A 14,267-nucleotide genomic window follows, 5' to 3' on the forward strand; every position below is an offset into this window, starting at 1 on the left:
ACGTGACAGGACGTGACGTGACAGGACGTGACGTGACAGGACGTGACGTGACAGGACGTGACGTGACAGGACGTGACGTGACAGGACGGGACATTGTGTCACACACTTCGTCTGGATCCTCTCGCGGCCATTGTAATTTAATTTATTATTATTATTATTATTATTATTTATTATTATTATTATTATTATTATTATGTTGATTGTTGCCGATTCACGTGGTGGGCCTCAATCAAAATGATATTTCATTCAATTTTGATTTACAATTAAATGCTTTTGTGAAGTTCTCCTTTTTCGTAAAGCGTGAACATATAAGTTGACCAATGAAATAAACTTTTCATATTAATTTCCTTGGCTAGTCAGTTCACTTTAAAGCAAGAAATCTTTAGTTATTAATTACAATTGCAGCCCACACACGCGCGAGAGTATTTCTTCTTACCTCCATTACCCATTGCATTGTAGTCGGAGTCCTGGCTCTGGCTCTCGGCTGTTGTACTGAAAATAAGAATCTTAAAGCTACGTATTTTCTGCAGCATCAGGCAACTTTGGAAAAAAATGTATATTATGTTAACAGCGGGCGAGTTTTTCGCATACGCTAAATTTTATAAGTTAATATTGCCACATAATGGCATCGTTGGCTGCATCGCCGCTGCGATTGTTGAACTGTAAATTACTCGAATGCAGGTTAATTCAAAGGAAGGCGGACATGAAATCGGAATCACGTCTTACAAATTAAAAGTGAACAATGATATTAAATCAATATATTATCTGCTTAATTAGTACAAATATGCTTACATTTGCCAGCACTCGCAAGATTTCCATCTACATGCAACCAAGAGAAGAGAAGAAGTGAAGACGACTAAAAAATTAACAAAAGAGCGTATCTTGTCGTCTCTTTAGACCATTGTGTTATATTTCTTTGCCCTCAAAACTCATCATCATCATCATCATCATCATCTTAGACTGATTATGCCTTTCAGCATTCAGTCTGGAGCATAGCCCCCTTATACAATTCCTCCACGATCCCCTATTCAGTGCTAACATTGGTGCCTCTTCTGATGTTAAACCTATTACTTCAAAATCATTCTTAACCGAATCCAGGTACCTTCTTCTTGGTCTGCCCTGACTCCTCCTACCCTCTACTGCTGAACCCATGAGTCTCTTGTGTAACCTTGCTTCTCCCATGCGTGTAACATGACCCCACCACCTAAGCCTGTTCGCCCTGACTGCTACATCTATATAGTTCATTCCCAGTTTTTCTTTGAATTCCTCATTGTGGACACCCTCTTGCCATTGTTCCCATCTACTAGTACCTGCAATCATCCTAGCTACTTTCATATCCGTAACCTCAACCTTGTTGATAAGGTAACCTGAATCCACCCAGCTTTCGCTCCCATACAACAAAGTTGGCCGAAAGATTGAACGGTGCACAGATAACGTAGTCTTGGTACTGACTTCCTTCTTGCAGAAGAGAGTAGATCGTAGCTGAGCGCTCACTGCATTGGCTTTGCTACACCTTGCTTCCAGTTCTTTTACTATGTTGCCATCCTGTGAGAATATGCATCCTAAGTACTTGAAACCGTCCACCTGTTATAACTTTGTTCCTCTATTTGTCACTCAATCCGTTTGTATTTCTTTCCCACTGACATTACTTTTGTTTTGGAGATGTTAATCTTCATACCATAGTCCTTACATTTCTGATCTAGCTCTCAAATATTACTTTGCAAACTTTCAATCGAATCTGCCATCACAACTAAGTTATCCGATATGCAAGACTGCTTATTTTGTGTTCACATATCTTAATCTCACCCAGCCAGTCTATTGTTTTCAACATATGATCCATAAATAATATGAACAATAGTGGAGACAGGTTGCAGCCTTGTCTTACCCCTGAAACTGCTCTGAACCATGAACTCAATTTACCGTCAACTCTAACTGCTGCCTGACTATCCGTGTAAAGACCTTTAATTGCTTGCAAAAGTTTGCCTCCTATTCCATAATCTCGTAGAACAGACAATAACTTCCTCCTAGGAACCCGGTCATATGCCTTTTCTAGATCTATAAAGCATAGATACAATTCCCTGTTCCACTCATAACACTTCTCCATTATTTGCCATAAGCTAAAGATCTGGTCCTGACAACCTCTAAGAGACCTAAACCCACACTGATTTTCATCCAATTGGTTCTTAACTAATACTCGCACTTTCCTTTCAACAATACCTGAGAAGATTTTACCCACAACGCTGATTAAAGAGATACCTCTGTAGTTGTTACAGTCTTTTCTGTTTCCATGTTTAAAGATTGGTGTGATTACTGCTTTTGTCCAGTCTGATGGAACCTGTCCCGACTCCCAGGCCATTTCAATTATCCTGTGTAGCCATTTATGACCTGACATTCCACTGTATTTGACGAGTTCTGACTTAATTTCATCCACCCCAGCTGTTTTATTGCACTGCAATCTATTGACCATTTTCTCCACTTCCTCAAATGTGATTCTATTTTCGTCATCATTCCTATCCCATTCTACATCGAAATCTGAAACATTGCTGATCGTATTTTCACCTACATTGAGCAACTCTTCAAAATATTCCCTCCATCTGCCCAAGGCATCCACAGGATTCACCAGCAGTTTTCCTGACTTGTCCAAAATACTTGTCATTTCCTTCTTACCTCCCTTTTGAAGACTGCTAATTACACTCGAGAATGGTTTCCCAGCAGCGTGACCCATAGTCTCCAACCTGTTTCCAAAGTCTTCCCAAGATTTCTTCTTGGATGCTGCAATTATCTGTTTGGCCTGGTTCCTTTCTTCAACATAACTTTCTCTGTCTACCTGAGTTCTAGTATGTAGCCATTTTTGATACGCCTTCTTTTTCCTTTTACAGGCTGCCTGGACTGTATCATTCCACCAAGCTGTTTGCTTCATCCTACCTTTACACACTACTGTTGAAAGACATTCTTTAGCCACTTCTAGTACTGTGTCCCTGTACCTTGTCCATTCCTTTTCCAATGACTGTAATTGACTACATTCAACTAACCTTTCTGAGATTGCTGTTATGTACTTGTGCCTGATTTCCTTATCCTGAAGTTTCTCCACTCTTATCCTCCTACATATGGACCTGACCACCTGCACTTTTGCCCTCAGAATCCCAATTGCACTGCAGATTAAATAATGATCAGTGTCATCAAAGAATACCCTGAATACACGTGTGTCCCTCACAGCCTACCTGAATTCCTAATCTGTTATTATATAGTCAATGACAGATCTGGTTCCCTTGCCTTCCCAAGTATACCGGTGAATGTTCTTATGTTTAAAACAGGAGTTTTTGATTACTAAGCCCATACTGGCACAGAAATCCAAGAGTTGTTTCCCGTTCCTGTTGGCCTCCATATCCTCTCCAAATTTACCCATAACCTTTTCATACCCGTCTGTTCGATTTCCAGTCCTGGCGTTAACATCACGCATGAGGAGAACACTGTCCTTGTCCTTTACTCTAACAACTACATCACTGAGTGCCTCATAAAAACTATCCATCTTATCTTGATCCGTCCCTTCACAATGTGAATATACTGACACAATCCCAATTTTCTTGCTAGACACTGTCAAATCTATCCACACCAGTTGTTTGTTTACATACCTTATTGCAACTACGCTGGGTTCCATTTCTTTCCTGATGTAAAGCCCTACACCCCATTTTGCTATTCCTGATTTGACTCCTGACATGTAGACCTTGTATGCACCCACTTCCTCTTCTTTCTCACCCCTTACCCGAATGTCACTAACAGCTAAAACGTCCAGCCCCATCTTACTTGCAGCCTCTGCCAGCTCTACCTTCTTCCCAGAGTAGCCCCCATTGATATTAATAGCTCCCCATCTCATTACCATTTGTTTGCCTTCCCAGAGTAGCCCCCATTGATATTAATAGCTCCCCATCTCATTACCATTTGTTTGCCAAGTCGTATCTTAGGAGTCCCTAGTTTGTCAGTTAGAGGTGGGACTCCGTCACCTCCAAAGGTCCAAGGCATTTTGCTCTGATTGTTGCCAGCATCATATTTAAAGTACCAGGGAAGCAGGTTGCTAGCCTTACTTACCCCGAGTCCCATTGGGTATTAACCGTAATGGTTGAGGGACTAACCGGTGGGTTTGGTAGTCTTTGCAGTATGAGCACAAAGGTGACACGACTCAGAATATGTCTGAGATGCCCAGCCTTATTCCAAAGTAACTGGTATCCCGACTGTCGGGTCCACTTACTTGGCCACTCATACGTTGCCCGTGGTTCATGAACTAGGACCATGAACCCTCGAAACTTACACAGAGAAATTATTATAACACGGATACATGAAAAATGTATACTATTCAATTTTTAAATGTCTCCTATTTATAAATAATGTTTTTTAAAATCTTTTCTTATTATATCACTGGGGACGCTATAATCCTCTTTTGAGACCTGTCCGGCTTGGGAGACCCTGCCAGTAGTTAGACTACTGACAGTATAGCCCTCCACATCATTGGATCACACACACCCCGTCGCCCACACAGTTAGTGTTTCATTAAGGCGATGTCTCCTGAGGGGGGTCTTTTCCTCAAAGGCCTCTTTAAAATTCCAGTCCTCCAACACTATTAAACTTTTGCCTTCTTTAACTACCTGGATAATTTGTTTTTTCTCGTCATACATTTCTTCAGTCTCTTCATCTGTGGAGCTAGTCGAATATAAACATGTACTACTGTGCTGGGTGTGAGCTTTGTCCTTATGATAATGTGTTCAGTATGCTGCTCATAATAGCTTAGCAGCATTATATTGATTATGTTTCAGAAAAATTCCTGATCTGATTGCAATATAATGTTTTCAGCAGATTGCTTATTTTATCAGTATCCGAACTTTTAACGATACATTTAGAATTAACTGTTGATCCTTTTATATAAGTAAATGTCACTGGTTAAGAACTTTTATGAAAAATAATAGTTTTCTTTTATGAGAGTTTCTGAGTGGTAAGTATGTAGCCCATGGTTGTGAGGTTAACACTGCTGCTTCTAGATCATGGGAGTCAATTCCCAGCTAGGTTGGAGATTTTCTTTGCTCAGGGACTGGATGTTTGTGTTTTCCTACATGTTTCACCTCATCTTCACCTCCACTCAGTTATATCTTTTCTAAGAGATAATCTGCAAAAATAAGTTCACTGACACATGATTTTTTTTAAACTAACACTCCAATATTTGTTGCAGCCCCTTTTTTGTACACTTACTTTACTTGAGTTCCACAGTATTTTTTCCCCATATAAACTATTAACTTGGCCTTTCATATCTAGAAGAAAAATAAAATAAATGAGTGCCACCATCTTTTTTCATTCAGTCAAAAATGAAACACTTAAGCCACTTCAGACATTGGCTTGCAGCTAAACTCTGTATGCTGGAATGCCTTGTTACATGCAGGTGTGGAATCTCAAACCAGTTTTCTTTAAATTGAAAATAATGCTGTGCAGTGCTTCCTACAGTTCAGTGATCTGAAATACCACTTTGTCTATGTCCATGGTTTTTTTCTGTACTGAATTATGAAGTAACTGAGCCAGAATAGTCTCAACCTATCCACTACCATTATGATACTATCTCTCCATAAAACATCTAAATTCTGAACCTCCTTGCTACCAGAATAGTTCCCTCAGCTAACAAACTGTATCCAGTCACACTAAACATGGCACCACTCTTGGATGAGTGTCAGTTGGTTAGCTACAATTTGCAATTACTGTTGACTGCAATTCCATCTTTTCCTGTGCCTAAATTTATTATGAGATATAATACTTATAATGATACACTAACTACCATTAAGTTCCCAACACTATGCTTAAATGTAACTTGAACATAATTGTATTCTCTAGTGAAATCTACTGAAATCACATACTGAGCTAAACCGTGTTACCACCTTGACCTAACTTGAATTGTAAATCTACTTTTGCAAGCAAATCCACTACTGAGTATTCCCACTCCGCGAAATTGAACAGCTACCAGGACACTGTTTGAATAGAATTACAGATGAGGAAACAAGCAGTGTTGTTTCTTCTTTGTTAAATGTAATTTATGGTCACAGTAAGTTTTAGTAAAGCTCGTTTAGTCAGCCAGCTTCCTGATTCATTTTTCTTTTTCTCCAAGACCAGTGATGCATTTTCCTCAAAGTGTACTCATATACTCTCATGTATTACTAAGTTAGTGAGGCAATGTTAAACTAGATAGATTGTATTTGTCTCTGTGGAAACTTGGCAGCTGCTCATTTTGGTGGCTCACTTGTTTGCGTGTTTGTGAACTGTTATCCAGTTTTCTGTTAATGGATTTTCGTGGAAGTAGCAAGGAAGCAGTTTGAGATGGTGGATTGACTATTAACAATGTATGCGCAGAGTCCAGTGTTAGGAACTTGGAATCTTTTGTGAGTGATTTGATTACTATAGGGCTTCTACCATTGGTGGTGGAGTAGTGATCATCTTAAACTTGTCTTGCAGATCAAGATGAGCCTGGTGAGATTCTGATCTCACAGGTTTTCTCTGCATGATTGTGTATTAGTGTGCTCCCAGATGTTATGTCGAGTTGTTGTTTACACTTTATGCACATTATTTCGATGGGCAACCCTGTCATCTTCTTCAGCTGCTGTGAATTTTGCTGTTATGTGTACTTGCTGTCTGGACTCCAACCAGATTGTGAAATATTGGTGCTCTCATGCCGCTATTTACTGCCAAATTTGATTCCCAATGTCCACTACACTTTTTATACTCTTTTGTTTTTCAGAGTTTTCACTGATATTCCGTGAAATGCAAATTCTTTGCATTTTAAAACTCTAGTGGATGTGATGGATGGCAAGATTTTAAGTTCTGGGTGCCAAGTGCTGTTTAAATTGAAATGGCTGTTCTTTGCTATTTGGTTTTCTGATCTCTCTATTTTGATATAGTTCTTAATTATGCTGTCCCAGAAATTTCACGGACTATCAGTGCAAGCTCTGAAAAACAAAAGAGCATCAAAGGCCATAGTGGCTATAGGTAATTGTGTGAGACCAGCAATAGTTCACAGTTTGGTTGGAGTCCAGTGAGGAGTACACATAATAGCAAATTGTGAGCATATGAAGAAAGATGGCTGGGTCGACCATAGAAATATTGTACATAAAATGGAAACAACAACTCGTCAAAATACCCAGAAGCTCACTATTAACTTATTAACACTTTTTTTTACTAATTTAGCAGTGATATTAAGAATCTATCCACAAATTAACATTTGTCCTAATCAGTGTACAACATAATTTATCTTGTAGGACTAAGATAAGATGAATATTTAAAAAGCTACTGTTCTTCTTTAAGTTTGTGTGTGTGTGCGCGTGTGTGTGTGTGTGTGTGTGTGTGTGTGTGTGTGTTAACTTCTTGTGTATTGAAAGAGCAGAAAATAATCCCAAATAATTTTAGTTATGTTTCTTGCTCTATGTGCAAATTCTGTTATTTATCAGTTTTCCTTTTCTTGTGTAGTGAGAGCCAGGAAGCAGATTTTTGGCGAAACATGGTTGCAGATTTGGTATCAAATCGGCGTTACACAGATGCTGCCTGTGTTCTAAAAGATTTCTTGAATGATGCTGAGGAAACTGTTGCTGTTCTGACACAAGGTCACTGTTGGTGTGAGGCTGTACGGATATCGTACCAGAGCAAAAGGCCTGACCTATTAGGTATGGATCATGAATATTTATGAATCTTCTGTGGTCATGTTTTATATCTTACTCATTAGACATTAATAGATTGGATTTGATGTTCACAGTATTGTTTACCATGTGGTGTTCAACAATTGTATTTGTAATTTGTATGTATATTAAGTGCTGCTCAGTGATAGTGGATTTAATAACACAAATAAAACTAGCTTAGTTGCTGAAAGTTGTTAGTGAAATAGCTGGCAATTTATTATTTTTAGTTTCACAGAGAGAGAGAGAGAGAGAGAGAGAGAGAGAGAGAGAGAGAGAGAGAGAGATGAAATGTTTGTGAATTATCCTTGTAGTCATCTGTTACATTAAAACGAAGTAAAAGATCCAAAAATTTGGTTATAGTTACTTCTTTATACAAAATAGTATTGCTTTCAACATAGCTATATTTCTACTCATTCTGAGTAATAGTAATGCATTATATGGAATTGTATAATTTATTAAAAACAAAGATTCCAAGACTTACCAAGCGGGAAAGCGCCGGCAGACAGGCACATGAACAAAAAACACACACACACACACACACACACACACACACACACACACACACAGAATTACTAGCTTTTGCAACCGATGGTTGCTTCTTCAGGAAGGAGAGGGAAAGACGAAAGGATGTGGGTTTTAAGGGAGAGGGTAAGGAGTCATTCCAATCCCGGGAGTGGAAAGACTTCCTTAGGGGAAAAAAAAGGACAGGTGTACACTCGCACACACACACACACACACACACACACACACACACACACACACATCCATCCGCACATACACAGACACAAGCAGACATGTTTAAAGGCAAAGAGTAAGGGCAGAGATGTCAGTCGAGGCGGAAGTACAGAGGCAAAGAAGTTGTTGAAAGACAGGTGAGGTATGAGCGGCGGCAACTTGAAATTAGCGGAGGTTGAGGCCTGGCGGATATCGAGAAGAGAGGATATACTGAAGGGCGAGTTCCCATCTCCGGAGTTCGGATAGGTTGGTGTTGGTGGGAAGTATCCAGATAACTCGGACGTGTAACACTGTGCCAAGATGTGCTGGCCGTGCATCAAGGCATGTTTAGCCACAGGGTGATCCTCATTACCAACAAACACTGTCTGCCTGTGTCCATTCATGTGAATGGACAGTTTGTTGCTGGTCATTCCCACATAGAAAGCGTCACAGTGCAGGCAGGTCAGTTGGTAAATCACGTGGGTGCTTTCACACGTGGCTCTCCCTTTGATCGTGTACACCTTCCGGGTTACAGGACTGGAGTAGGTGGTGGTGGGAGGGTGCATAGGACAGGTTTTACACCGGGGGCGGTTGCAAGGGTAGGAGCCAGAGGGTAGGGAAGGTGGTTTGGGGATTTCATAGGGATGAACCAAGAGGTTACGAAGGTTAGGTGGACGGCGGAAAGACTCTTGGTGGAGTGGGGAGGATTTCATGAAGGATGGATCTCATTTCGGGGCAGGATTTTAGGAAGTCGTATCCCTGCTGGAGAGCCACATTCAAGGTCTGATCCAGTCCCGGGAAGTATTCTGTCACAAGTGGGGCACTTTTGGGGTTCTTCTGTGAGAGGTTCTGGGTTTGAGGGGATGAGGAAGTGGCTCTGGTTATCTGCTTCTGTACCAGGTTGGGAGGGTAGTTGCGGGATGCGAAAGCTGTTTTCAGGTTGTTGGTGTAATGGTCGAGGGATTCAGGACTGGAGCAGATTCGTTTGCCACGAAGGCCTAGGCTGTAGGGAAGGGACCGTTTGATATGGAATGGGTGGCAGCTGTCATAATGGAGGTACTGTTGCTTGTTGGTGGGTTTGATGTGGACGGATGTGTGCAGCTGGCCATTGGACAGATGGAGGTCAATGTCTAAGAAAGTGGCATGGGATTTGGAGTAGGACCAGGTGAATCTGATGGAACCAAAGGAGTTGAGGTTGGATAGGAAATTCTGGAGTTGTTCTTCACTGTGAGTCCAGATCATGAAGATGTCATCAATAAATCTGTACCAAACTTTGGGTTGGCAGGCTTGGGTAACCAAGAAGGCTTCCTCTAAGCGACCCATAAATAGGTTGGCATACGAGGGGGCCATCCTGGTACCCATGGCTGTTCCCTTTAATTGTCGGTATGTCTGGCCTTCAAAAGTGAAGAAGTTGTGGGTCAGGATGAAGCTGGCTAAGGTGACGAGGAAAGAGGTTTTAGGTAGGGTGGCAGGTGATCGGCGTGAAAGGAAGTGTGTTGACTGGAATTTTGAGGTGTTGGGGGGAGTGGAGCTGGAAGTGGGAGATTGAGTAAATGGGAGAGACTCAAAATTCTAGTCAACACAATCTGGAACCACAACACCCCAATTCAGTAGTTAACCTTTCCTCCAAACCCCTCTCCCAATCCGAAATCTCTGTCCTATCCAAAGGCCTCACCTTCAGCCCCACTCCCAGGTTCAACCAAACTGCCCTTGTCAAAGATTTACTGTCCTACACTCGTAGGCTCTGCTGGAAATATCACTTTGCCACGAAGAAAAACAATCCTGATCCCACTCCTAATGATCCAACTCCCCAAGACACTATCCAAATTGAACCCTGCCTGCAACATTTCCGTCCTCCATCACAGCGGGACCCACCTCCTCTTCCTCGAAATCACCCTCTCCAAACCTTCCAGGAATTTCTCACTTCCAGCCTTGCCTCTCAATCTTTCTTGAAAAACCTTAATCCTACTCCCAACATCACCACAGCCGAAGCCCAGGCTATCCGTGATCTGAAAGCTGACCGATCCATCATCATTCTTCCGGCTGACAAGGGTTCCACGACCGTGGTACTTGATCGTCGGGAGTATGTGGCTGAGGGACTGCGTCAGCCTTCAGACAACTCTACATACAAAGTTTGCCAAGGTAATCCCATTCCTGATGTCCAGGCGGAGCTTCAAGGAATCCTCAGAACCTTAGTCCCCCTACAAAACCTTTCACCTGACTCCATCAAACTCCTCACCCCACCGACACCTCACACTCCTACCTTCTACCTACTTCCTAAAATTCACAAACCCAAACATCCTGGCCGCCCCATTGTAGCTGGTTACCAAGCCCCCACAGAACGTATCTCTGCCTACGTAGATCAACACCTTCAACCCATTACATGCAGTCTCCCATCCTTCATCAAAGACACCAACCACTTTCTCGAACGCCTGGAATCCGTACCCAGTCTGTTACCCCCGGAAACCATCCTTGTAACCATTGATGCCTCTTCCCTATACACGAATATCCCGCACGTCCAGGGCCTCGCTGCAATGGAGCACTTCCTTTCACGCCGATCACCTGCCACCCTACCTAAAACCTCTTTCCTCATCACCTTAGCCAGCTTCATCCTGACCCACAACTTCTTCACTTTTGAAGGCCAGACATACCAACAATTAAAGGGAACAGCCATGGGTACCAGGATGGCCCCCTCGTATGCCAACCTATTTATGGGTCGCTTAGAGGAAGCCTTCTTGGTTACCCAAGCCTGCCAACCCAAAGTTTGGTACAGATTTATTGATGACATCTTCATGATCTGGACTCACAGTGAAGAACAACTCCAGAATTTCCTCTCCAACCTCAACTCCTTTGGCTCCATCAGATTCACCTGGTCCTACTCCAAATCCCATGCCACTTTCCTAGACGTTGACCTCCATCTGTCCAAAGGCCAGCTGCACACATCTGTCCACATCAAACCCACCAACAAGCAACAGTACCTCCTTTATGACAGCTGCCACCCATTCCATATCAAACGGTCCCTTCCCTACAGCCTAGGCCTTCGTGGCAAACGAATCTGCTCCAGTCCTGAATCCCTCGACCATTACACCAACAACCTGAAAACAGCTTTCGCATCCCGCAACTACCCTCCCAACCTGGTACAGAAGCAGATAACCAGAGCCACTTCCTCATCCCCTCAAACCCAGAACCTCTCACAGAAGAACCCCAAAAGTGCCCCACTTGTGACAGAATACTTCCTGGGACTGGATCAGACCTTGAATGTGGCTCTCCAACAGGGATACGACTTCCTAAAATCCTGCCCCGAAATGAGATCCATCCTTCATGAAATCCTCCCCACTCCACCAAGAGTGTCTTTCCGCCGTCCACCTAACCTTCGTAACCTCTTGGTTCATCCCTATGAAATCCCCAAACCACCTTCCCTACCCTCTGGCTCCTACCCTTGCAACCGCCCCCGGTGTAAAACCTGTCCTATGCACCCTCCCACCACCACCTACTCCAGTCCTGTAACCCGGAAGGTGTACACGATCAAAGGGAGAGCCACGTGTGAAAGCACCCACGTGATTTACCAACTGACCTGCCTGCACTGTGACGCTTTCTATGTGGGAATGACCAGCAACAAACTGTCCATTCGCATGAATGGACACAGGCAGACAGTGTTTGTTGGTAATGAGGATCACCCTGTGGCTAAACATGCCTTGATGCACGGCCAGCACATCTTGGCACAGTGTTACACCGTCCGAGTTATCTGGATACTTCCCACCAACACCAACCTATCCGAACTCCGGAGATGGGAACTCGCCCTTCAGTATATCCTCTCTTCTCGATATCCGCCAGGCCTCAACCTCCGCTAATTTCAAGTTGCCGCCGCTCATACCTCACCTGTCTTTCAACAACTTCTTTGCCTCTGTACTTCCGCCTCGACTGACATCTCTGCCCTTACTCTTTGCCTTTAAACATGTCTGCTTGTGTCTGTGTATGTGCGGATGGATGTGTGTGTGTGTGTGTGTGTGTGTGTGTGTGTGTGTGTGTGTGTGTGTGTGTGTGTGCGAGTGTACACCTGTCCTTTTTTTTCCGTAAGGAAGTCTTTCCGCTCCCGGGATTGGAATGACTCCTTACCCTCTCCCTTAAAACCCACATCCTTTCGTCTTTCCCTCTCCTTCCTGAAGAAGCAACGATCGGTTGCGAAAGCTAGTAATTCTGTGTGTGTGTTTGTATGTTTTGTTCATGTGCCTGTCTGCCGGCGCTTTCCCGCTTGGTAAGTCTTGGAATCTTTGTTTTTAATATATTTTTCCCATGTGGAAGTTTCTTTCTATTTTATTTACATCATCATTAATTTGAACCCAACAATTACGTTTGTTATTGTCTCTGTTGCATTTCGAAATCTTCTCTATCGTCTTACTTTCTCTTTTCGTTTGTAAAAGAAGTTTCACTTTGTATTCATCTTCCATTTTTCCGTAATCTACCATACATTTTATCCTGCCTAATTATACTCAATAATACGTAATTTACTTCCAAACCATAACCTAAAATTTTCAACGCTTTCAACATAACCGTTGCTATAAAATCCATTGTTCCAAGTTTACAAACATTTCGTGTAAACTCGTGAATACTATTTCACAGCTTCAGTTCCTTTCACCCATTACACAACCATCTCAGTTTTTTCCAACAACTTTCGTTTTATTTCCATTCCCGTTTTTCCCACATAACCGATCATTTTTTAGCAACTTCCCACAGGTTTACACGTTATTATTTCTTCATCAAACAATTGTTAGCCTCATTATCATAACCTGCCAATACATAACCAGTCCTTTGAATACATTTACACACATATTCTTCGAGATTTCATTCGAAAATTTTTTTCGAATTTTATTTTTTCGCAAATTATTTTTTCGAAACTTTTTTCGAAATTTTCTTGGATTTCCCCACCCTTTAACGTGATCTGGAGACAACATAACTACCTAACCTTTGCACCCATTGTTGTTCACCAACCTAAGTTCAGCACATGATCAACATAGCTCATCTCAAACCAACACTTCATCGACTTTTTTCACACCTTTATCTCTCCCTATATAAATCTCTATTTACTTTCACTTTAACCTCATATTACCCTTTCCACCTACTAGTACCATGTCAACCTCACAACATCCCTACAACGACCCCATTAAATTTTATTTACATTCCCTCCGCAAACATGCCTTCACCCTAGCCAGATTACGCTCCCATATTTTATTTACTCAGGCTTGTCTGACATTTGGCATTACTCCCAAAGGCCTCACACTTAAAGTTCCCATCTCTGGCTGCAATCCTTCTTTCCATCAGTCCTTAAACCAGTTCCAAACAGCACAAACCATAGCCCTCACCCGCCTAATCCTTCACCTATACATCGACTCGGCCAATGAACACACCCGTCAACTCCTATCCCAAATCAAAGTCCTCAATCTTTCCTCTCCCACTTCCACACCGGTTGTACATAGCATCCTCCTACAGGCCAACCACAAATTAGAACAACATGCCACCCTCCACCTCAAAAAACTATCCAATCTCCTGGTTTCCCACCTCCGGAAAGGCAACTCACTCACCCTCCACAACCTTTCCAACAAATCTCAACCTCCTCTCATTGCACACAGACCCAGTCTCTCCCATTTACTCAATCTCCCACTTCCAGCTCCACTCCCCCCAACACCTCAAAATTCCAGTCAACACAATCTGGAACCACAACACCCCAATTCAGTAGTTAACCTTTCCTCCAAACCCCTCTCCCAATCCGAAATCTCTGTCCTATCCAAAGGCCTCACCTTCAGCCCCACTCCCAGGTTCAACCAAACTGCCCTTGTCAAAGATTTACTGTCCTACACT

At 42.5% G+C, this 14,267-nt stretch overlaps 1 protein-coding gene across 2 annotated transcripts in view; it reads left to right on the forward strand.

Moving 5' to 3' along the window:
• Positions 1 to 14,267, forward strand: part of LOC126281433 (elongator complex protein 1) — a 114,105-nt gene that overhangs the window by 36,009 nt on the left and 63,829 nt on the right. For both annotated transcript variants that reach the window (XM_049980397.1, XM_049980396.1), the window contains exon 8: positions 7,492 to 7,685. In XM_049980397.1, the coding sequence (XP_049836354.1) occupies positions 7,492 to 7,685 (194 nt within the window). The remainder of the gene's footprint in view (positions 1 to 7,491; positions 7,686 to 14,267) is intronic.

The sequence above is a fragment of the Schistocerca gregaria genome, chromosome 7 (assembly GCF_023897955.1).
Source record: "Schistocerca gregaria isolate iqSchGreg1 chromosome 7, iqSchGreg1.2, whole genome shotgun sequence".
Taxonomy (NCBI): domain Eukaryota; kingdom Metazoa; phylum Arthropoda; class Insecta; order Orthoptera; family Acrididae; genus Schistocerca; species Schistocerca gregaria.